The following is a 9,882-nucleotide window of genomic DNA, read 5'->3' as shown; positions in this document are numbered from 1 at the left end:
AAATAACGCAGTTCCTTGTTTTATAATTGCATTATTCAAGTTAAATCAAAAGGAAAATTCTTAAATATGTAATACACAAATACACAATTAATAAGAGTAAACATTTGGTCCATACCAAGGTCTGTTAAGGGAAGTCGTGACACTCGGCGGCCATCTTTGCAACGCGACTCCGGGCATTTAGGGTAAATTCAGTTATTCAAAAAAGACATGAAAATACAGATTTTTCTACAATCGCCGGTTAAAATCCTAATTAAATGGAATATTTAAAAATGACATAAATCATCAAATAGTGCTTAAAAACATGATTTTTCATATCGCTTTAGATACTACGCATGTGCAATGCTTCGCTTGGGCGGCCATATTAGGCTTTGTGTTCCTCCCCATTCATTTCAATGGCAGTGACTTATCTCGTTAATATTAATATCTTGGTCCATACTAAATACATTGAACATGTCATTTGTGACCGTGTCCTTCAGAGCTTTTAGATAGTTTGGATCATTCAGGTTTGGGTAGTGTAATCGCTGTATCCCATTCTTCATTTACAATACATTTCAGAAACATACATTAATCATGAAGGCAAAATATAAAGTTCTTGATTCACATTCCCTTTCTCATGCACAACAATTTATTTTCTCAATTACCAGCACCGTAGTAACATTCCTCTTGGCACAAAGCGTGATAATTCATCACGTAACATCAGGGAAACAAGAAGGAGTATTTCTATCCTGACTTTCAATTAATTCTGACCGGATAAGGCCAGCAACTACCTGAAATCACTCAATTGTTTTTCATATTCCTGTAAGACCAGAGTCAACGGGGGCGATGACACAAAGGCTCAGAGTTTAGACTGAGGTTGGGTGCCGCCGGGGTACAGTGGCTGTGCGTAGAAGGCCCATTCTGCCCTTGGGTTGGCGACCCCTGCGATAGGGGCCTGTATGCAGCAGGGTGGGATGTTGAAATCAGCGACCACCTTCAATGCATCATCTTTCACTGACCTGCACAGCTCCAGAAGCTTCGAAACAACAGACCACATTCACATGAGGGTTAATCCAGCACGAACATTACACAACCAGAAGAATTAAGCAACATCAAACAGAGCGGCACTGAATATCAGCATCGTTGTAATCCAGCTGCTGTTAATCACAGTTATGCTGATATTCAGTATTCAACACCACTGCTTTTGTACAACATTTACATAAAAAAAAAACATATTAATAGAATAACCAAACTCTTTGCTTTTTAACAATAATATTTTTTAACAACCGAAAATGGTGTAGTATCAATATTCTACTGCATATAGCAAACAAATCTGAACTGCAGTGAAAAGTTGCAATTTAGTCCTGGATTGCTGCTCGTCCAATCAAACAAGTGTGCCAAAACGGACTTGTTGACATTACTGTAAACAAGATTCGGTAAATTCACAAACATAGTGTACCACATATATTTATAAACATACATTTGTTGAACATACTCTTGTTACTTGTTTTTTGGTACCCCCTCTGGTGGACATAAATGGATAATGCACTTTATGTATTTATATATTTTTATCCCTTAATATCCCTTAGATAATTATAAGATTAATATTTATTATACTTTACATGGTGGTTTCCCGGACTAGGTCTTAGTTACATTAGAACATTTAATCAGTTTTTACAAACATGACTTACAATAAACATTTCTTCTGTGCATTTTAAGAGGAAACAATTGCACTGATGTATTTTAAGATGTGTTTGTGCAAGCTGTTTTCAGTTTAACATTTATTTTTGTGTAGAACTGTTTACCCAAATGAAAATTCTATTTTTTTACGCTCAAATCTGTATGAATTTCTTTGTTCTGATGAACACGGAGAAAGATATTTGGAAGAATGCTTGTATCCAAACAGTGCTTGGTACCCCTTGACTACCGTAATAGAAAAATTAAATGTAGCTCAATAAAATGTATTTGTTATGTTGAACACAAAAGAAGATATTTTGAAGAATGTAAGCAAGCAAACCGTTTTGGGGCACTTTTGACTTCCATTGTTTCGTTTTTCCTACAATGGTGGCCAAAAACTGTAGTATAATTTTTTTTTATACAGATTTGAAACAACTTGAAGGCGAGTAAATGATGAAACAATTTACATTTTTGCCTGAACTATCCCTTTAAGCCCTCTACAGGAGATGCATACAACTTTTATAGCGAACTGCAAAACTGTTTACTCGCTACCATAGTTTTCCAAACTAGTGCCATCACATTATCAGCCTTTTACTGAAAGGTTAATGTGGTTAGAATAATGTTATCTCAACGATGCAATCAAATTCATCTTTAATTTCTTTCAAAACATGTATACGACTCCTGTGTAACACAAAAGAAGATATTTTGAGAAATGTGTCTGTGGTTTTGTTTTCAAACAATGGAAGTCAATGGGGTTCGATGTTGTTTGGTTATTAACGTTTTTCATAAAATCTTATTGTGTTCTGCAGAAGAAAGAAACATTATACAGGTTTAAAATGACAATATTTATTAATGGGTAAACTATTCCTAAAAATGCAGAAATCTTAGTGAGGCGTTAAGATCTAAATAAAAAAATGATTTCCCTAAACGTATTTAAACTTTAACCTGTTATATCAACTTCCCTTGTGCGGATTGAGAATCATTCATCTCCTGCGATCGCTTCATTTGTCACAGAGACATCCTGCGTGACTCACTAAACCCCCAATCGCCTTTCACATCACCTGACAAAAAGTTAATTTATCGACCTGACACCTCAGATCCTCCTGGAGTATTTCACAGCGCAGATGAAAGACGTGATCTTGCGTATGATGACTTTAATAACCTCGCACAGTGAAACCCCCTCATTGTTCTGTTTGAGAAACACTCGCTTATCTGTTCAGCGTTTACGCTTGAAATGTGTTTGGACTTGTCTTGCTCAATAGCCTTCTGTCCAACGAAGAGCCTGAGGTATGTCTGACCTCTCTTTCTCCTGTCTGTCTGTCTGTCTGTCTCTTCAGCTAAGATCAAATAAAGTAAATATGTGTAACAAAGACTTTGATTGATCCAAAAAAAAAACATAGATAAGGAAAGTGTATAAGAAAGAGAGAGGCAGCCTTGGAGAGAGAGAGAGAGAGAGAGAGAGAGGGAGGAGGGGGAGAAGAGGAGAAGTAGGAGAGATCGACGTAGTAAAAAAACGAAAAACTTTAACAGCATTGGGATACTCATGATTATGCAGATAAAGAAATGAAATAAAACCTAAATTAAAAGTGTTGTATTGTGCCATTAATGACACCAAACAGAACTGTAAAACTAATGAGAGGGTATTGTGGGTGGATGCAAGGGTGTTCAGAGATGTTTTAGCAGGTTGCTGTGACGCTGCCAGGGTGTGGTTATTGTTTTTCTGTGTAGTTGTGTTAATAGGTTTACTGGCCCACATATAAAGAGCCCATCCCCAAATCTGACACATCCCAGATCCCTCCACAGCATCTCACATCAATGAGATTAAATGGAGAGCAAATTTAATCTTAAAATATATCTCCTGAGAAAAAGAGACACAAATGTCATGAGAGTTTGAGAAGAGATGTCAACTATGTGTCAAACTGAGCTCAGATTTGTCAAGTCTGCAATCAAAAGTCAATTTTACTAAAGATCTCAACAAGAAACCCAAACCTTGCTCATCAAATTGACCCAAATCCAAATTATTTTAACCTACATTCACTTTACACCTACATCTTCGAATAAACATATTTACGTATTATGTGCAATTTTTGAAAAAAACATCCGAGACTAAATTGATAAGTGAAACCCATTCTGAGATCTCCATGAAATGTTGAGCAATGAATGAGCAACATCTGAGCAATACCAACATCTTCTGGTATAGCAAATGAATCATAAATGATGCTTTCCTTGGTAAACACCATAAAACAAACTCTGACGGAAGGGTGAAGAAGATCAACAAGGGCTGTTAAGACATGCTGAAACACTACACACAGGTTATAGCACCAGCACACAGATATTGAAACGCTCCTTCACAGAACCTGAGAGAAGTTGTGTGTGGGGCACGAGGGTATTTACAGAGGAAATAAACTCAGACGTAGCCAGAGGCAAAAAGCAAATGTGTTATTTAAATTGTTATTAATGAAAAGGGCTCACCTTGAGAATAAATCTGTGTGTTAAGTAAAATTACAACAGTGTGATTTATTGATGATAATATATCGGAATTAAAGAACAATACAATTTGTTGTATTACTGCGCTTCGATAGCAATGAGCTCAAATGAAAAGTTTATTTCCAAAATCAAAACTCATGTTTTTTATGTTATCATGTTCTAATTGTGTTTTATTGTGTACGTTAGCTGTATTTTTTTAATTTATGGCTTAAATCAAAACAAACCAACACTATTAATAATTCCAATATTAATTGAAACGCACAATAAAAACTGTAACACTTTCCTTGAAGCATGTAAGTATAATGCACTATAAAAGTTATGAATGTATAAAATACATTATAATACTTCATAATGTGTGTTGTAATGCATTATATGTAGTTGTAAAGAATTATAACCAATTTAAAATGTGTATGTTATAATGTATTGTAATAACTGTACACTGTGATAACAATTATTTATAAGACATTACAATGCATTAAAAGGTGCGTTACAACGCTTTAAAACGTCTTTTATAACGCATTATAAATACATGCTTCATGAAAAGAGTTACCCAAAAAAACTTACTGAAAATAAACATATCAAAGTCTCAGATTTCCTTCCTTTGCCAACAACCAACTCATTTGCTTTTATTTTTGTGCACTTTTAAAGAATAAATATCTGAAACAAAGCTCATAAAAATCTGGGAAGTCCTTAAGATCACCTGAGGTTTAAAGAAATGAAAGAGCAACCACTGGGCAACTTACAAACGTTCTTTGCAATGACTCATTACTCATATTACACAATGCTCACATTTAAAAAAGCTGCGCACCGCACCGCACCGACTGTCTGTGTTTGTGTGTTTTTAGTCAATGAAGCATGCGGATCTGTTAACAAATGTAATGACAGGAGTGTGTTTACAATAGAAGTCATTCTAAAGAGCTGGAGCCACACACAGAGAAATCACACCTATATTCTAGTACACCATCCACAGATCCTGTCCTCACAGACCACACACACACACACACACACACACACACAGCGTTATGGGTTAGACACACTGAACACACTGCTTTCAAGCTGCACTTTAGTCGCTTTGGATAAAAAAATTGACTGTGTGCCGGGGCTTCACCATCATCTACAGATGATCTTATCCGATTTTCCTGTGCACAAGAATTGATTGTAAAGTGGAACAAAACGATATCCAATCAGAAAGCCAGCTTACAGAAGCATAACAACCGTAGTTATCACACTTCAACAAACCCTTTTCTTTATTCGATACATTTTTGGTATAAAGCATTACAAATACTTTCATCACAATTAAGAATAATTTCAATAAAAACCAGCCTGTGTGTAAGTGACGGTTGTCTGAGTGTGCGGATTCTTTAAGGTTGAACAGAAAAAATAGGTCCAGTGGAGCCAGTAGACTCTTTCGGGTGATGAATGCAGCTATTTATTTCAAAAACAGTTTAATATTATTTTTAAATTACTGTGAAGACATAAATACAACAATATTTGAGTTGCAATAAAATGATATCTAGTGCTGTGCCACCTTAAATGCTTTAGACGACGCTGCTTGAGCAATTTGTCATTTGAAAATCTGTTGGTGTGTGGTGTGCTGTCTTCGTCACATCACGGTGCATCACACATTAAAGGAGAAAGACGAATAAATCTAGGAGTTTTTGTCCTCATGTTTGAGGTCTCTCACAGTTCGAAACTCTTATATGATTTAAAAAATCTTTTGGTGAGGCCCCGGCATTAAGTAGGTTGTCCTGCATGTTTTGTGTCATCACAGCACAGATCTTCCATGTAGGTCTGAGATTTTCTAGAGTCAAAAACTTCATGCCAATCACAGACCGGCGAGCGCATGACATTATTTGCATGGATTATTTTGCGGCCTGGAAAAATGCAACGATAGGCAAAGACGGTCCTACTTATCTTTCCAAAACATGTTTTCATTTTGTCCTAGGCTTGTATCCTTAACTCAACTACTCCCACCCAACCAAATATACTAACTAAACTAATGAAAAATATACTCTCAATATAACTTCAGTTAAGTGTTTATTGTCAGAAGTTGCTCTGTCATCACTTAGAAAGCAGATGGAGATGTGAAAAAGAAATGGTAAACCTTTGCAACAAGGTGGTATTTGTTAACAATAGTAAATGCATTAGACAACATTTGCTAACAATTTACAATATAGTTTTTCAGCATTTATAAATCCTTGATAAAGCTCATTTTTACTTCCGTATTTTGACGCGTTTCCAAGTGAAATAGAATTTCTTTCGAGACATTTCGAGACATTCTTTGGTCTTTCCCTGTGATTTGATTGGATTTATAGAAACAGCCGTTGCATTTCGAAATGGGTTTGAAGGGGAGGAGTTAACAGATGCTCCACCCAAGCCGTCTAACATGCGTCTTTTAAGATGGATAATCATTACAGGACGGAAGTGCATTTTCAGATTTTATCTGAAGACTATGATGGCACACACATTTTAAAAAGAGAATTATCCACATTGATCAACTATTTATAATAACTGCTTCAATATTTCATGAAAAAATAAGAATTGTTATTTTTTATTTCTCTGGGACTTAGTTCATGTCAATACAGTTATTTATGTTAGTCAATATTAACTGAGATAAAATAAATGCTGTAGAAGAATTGATAATTGTTAGATCATGCTAGCTAAACCACTAAGAATCCAGTCCACCAGGGCGCTTTTACGCGGCTAAATTGCGGAGTTGTGTTGGTTACTATGATATGCAGAGTGTGAAAAAAAGAGCCTGCGGAAAAGAACGGCAACTGCTGGTGTTTTTAAAGAATGTGTTGTTTCCTTAGAAAACAATTGAAAAACAATGAAAAAACCCGCCGGGAGCAACGCCTTGGTGGACACAGCCCCTCACTAACTGCTAACTAACTAACAAGTAGCACCTTATTGTAAAGTGTTACCACAAAAAGATGAGTATTAACTTGTCTCAGAAGTCCCATAGAGAATTCAAAATCGAGTCCACTGCTAACATACAACATGAGTATGGAGCTACAAAATGAATTCTGAAGTCTTAACTCAAGTAATACGGCCTTGCTGATGAAATAATGAACTCTGACTTCATATAAAAACGTTTTGAATGCATACTTTGAAACACTTCTATTCTGAGTACCTAGAAAAGATTACTGGGGCTTTTTTGTCAGGAAACACTGAGTAGCAAAGCGATTTGCAAAGTTTCCATTGCTCTGCATTTTACCTCACTGCTGTCTATTGAAAAACAAGACATACATGCGTACTTCTGATGCTTATGGTCACTGAAATGGTTTCATGATTTGAAAACCCTTTGATGTTAGGGCGTGTGTCTCAAAGTTTAAAATGAGAAGAACAAATGTGTTTTTTACATTACAAAGCATTAAATGCTTTTGAAAGGAATTCGACTTAATGAAATATAGAAAAAGCAGAAGAGGTCAGAAAATATATGAACTCCTTTACACGTATAAAAAGGCAGAACGTCAAGAAATGATTGATAAAACGACAAGAACACATTTCTTTAAATTCTAGCCAAACGTCTAACAGTTTCGATGTTCATGTCTGAACGTTGGATAAAAATAAAAAGAATGAGTTAGTGACCCTAAACCTTTAAACACTAGGGTATATATCGAGATACTTTTAAAGATCATCAGCGTTTTTTCTTTCCCATGGGTGTCTTTAAAACAACTAGACAGCAGCTAAATATAAACATATGCGACTGGGTTATTTCTGTGTGATGTTTTGCAGCCTGTCACATGATAAATGATCTTCAATTAGCTATTGAAAGCGTATAACAATAGTTCATATGAGCGCGCTGAAAGGAACCGTAAGCGCATGTCTTCAGTCACGTGTGGCGGGCGCTGTAGTCGGTCCGGGGCTGATGGGAGCACAGAGGGGTTTGTTTGTTCGGAGTGAATGGCTGTGTTGGGTTTGTTAAAGTGGTAAACACGCAGTAAAGCACCTGCTGACTGCATACTGACAGACTGGTGTCGACTCGGCTGTCTTCTCGGTTTCTGTGTGGGAGAACCCTACCGAGGCCGCCTGGCTGTTTAATCGCAGCTAATTGTGAACAACTGGACACTTTATGAGTGTGTGTCCGAGGTGAACGGCAGGGTGGTCAGTCAATAGCACCCCTCGGTAGTGTGCACATTCTGACGCTCTCCGGCTAATGAGCAAAGAGGTTAATAAAGAGATCTACTGTAATCTGAAACAGTCTCGGATGGGCGACAGACCTTGAAGACTGACTGGCAGCGTGTAAAAAATGTTTGAGTAAAACATGGACTAACCCGACTATGGGTTGAAACATCCCAGCATAGGTTAACTTAAAGGGATACTTCACCCAAAAATGAAAATTCTGTCATTTCCTCACCTTCTAGTTGTTCCAAATATGTAATAATGTCTTTGCTCTGATGAAAACAGAGAAAGATATTTTGAAGAATGCTTATAACCAGACAGATCTTGGCCCCCGTTGACTCCCATAGTAGGAAAAATCACTTTATCATTTTTTTTTATTTGTTGAACACAAAAGAAGATATTTTGAACAATGTAGAAAAGCAAACGCTTCTGGGGCACTTTTCACTTCATTGTTTTTTTCCTACTATGGGAGTCAATGGGGGGCAAGACATGTCTGGTTATAATCATTCTTCTAAATATCATTCTCGGTGTTCATCAGAACAAAGAAATTTATACAGATTTGAAACAACTATTCGTGGGTGAGGTATTCCTTTAAACCCAGCGGTCATGTTTGTCCACATTATATCCCAAAAATGGTTGAAACCAATCCAGCATTTTCAAAGTCTGATGTGTCCGATGGGTTCCTGGTTACCTGACTGCGGATCTGTCTGCTGGCGTTGGCGGTCAGGTAGTTGTGCTCCAGGTACCACCCTCTCTCCTGATACACCAAACTAGTGCCGTGAAGAAGACAAAACTGAAAGACAAATGAGAACTTGTGACACAGAGCATCACAGAAACTCACAAATCCTGTAGTCCTGTGTAGATGAAATGGTAGAGAATTATGTTAGCAACACTAAAGTTGTGGGTTTAATCCTAGTAAACTCGCATACCAGTTATTATATTTCACTAAAATGAAAGTAGATCACTTGAATATTGGTGTAAATATTATTTGAAAAATCAAACTGAAAATGGGAAAAGTTGCATTGGCAATAAACTGTAGTAAGTTTATGTTGAGGCAGCAAAATTGAAGCAAGACCTTAAATAAAAATAAACCAAACCTATAAAGCAATATTACAAATAGATAAATGAATAATAAATAACAAAAGCACATAAGAAAATGACTGAAAATTAAACTAAAATGAACATACAGTATTATACCTTCAGTGAAACTAAAATAACTTGTTTGGGGTAAATCTGAAAAACAGCAGAGCCCGTGCAAAAAGAAACCATCACTAGGTCTCTCTGCCAAAAGTGAATGGAAATATTTATTTTCCATACGTAAAGTACCCTACACAGGCTCTAGGTTGCTTGTCGAGTATGCAGCTTGAGAGAGTACAGGAAGTTGTAGTGAAGATGAAGGGAATGGAAAAACTGTAGCGGTACGAGCTAATATCTTCTCCACAGAGGTGAGGCAAAAAGCAAACCACCCCTGTACATCAAAGCTCTGGACAGGAAACAACACAACGTGCAGAACGTTCAGCTTTAAAGATTGGACACTGAGAGGAAATATTTGGCTGCAGTCTTAGCGAACAGCAGACCAGTTGATCATTTTTCATGGTAAATGTGAAAATGAAGAGT

General features: G+C 36.7%; 2 protein-coding genes across 3 annotated transcripts in view; one reads left to right on the top strand and one right to left on the bottom strand.

Annotated features, from left to right (window-relative positions):
* The window catches only part of lhcgr (luteinizing hormone/choriogonadotropin receptor), a 61,329-nt gene that overhangs the window by 14,365 nt on the left and 37,082 nt on the right, over positions 1 to 9,882 (top strand). The gene's annotated exons all lie outside the window — the stretch shown is intronic.
* The window catches only part of acoxl (acyl-CoA oxidase-like), a 32,373-nt gene continuing 22,491 nt past the window's right edge, over positions 1 to 9,882 (bottom strand). For both annotated transcript variants that reach the window (XM_056760248.1, XM_056760249.1), the window contains exons 18-19: positions 8,957 to 9,058; positions 1 to 1,012 (exon numbers count right to left, since the gene is read on the bottom strand). In XM_056760248.1, the coding sequence (XP_056616226.1) occupies positions 836 to 1,012; positions 8,957 to 9,058 (279 nt within the window). In that variant the 3' untranslated portion in view covers positions 1 to 835. The remainder of the gene's footprint in view (positions 1,013 to 8,956; positions 9,059 to 9,882) is intronic.

The sequence above is a fragment of the Triplophysa dalaica genome, chromosome 11, assembly GCF_015846415.1.
Source record: "Triplophysa dalaica isolate WHDGS20190420 chromosome 11, ASM1584641v1, whole genome shotgun sequence".
Classification (NCBI taxonomy): Eukaryota; Metazoa; Chordata; class Actinopteri; order Cypriniformes; family Nemacheilidae; genus Triplophysa; species Triplophysa dalaica.
The sequence above is the reverse complement of the archived record's forward strand: the minus strand, read 5'-3'. Positions and strand labels throughout refer to the sequence as shown.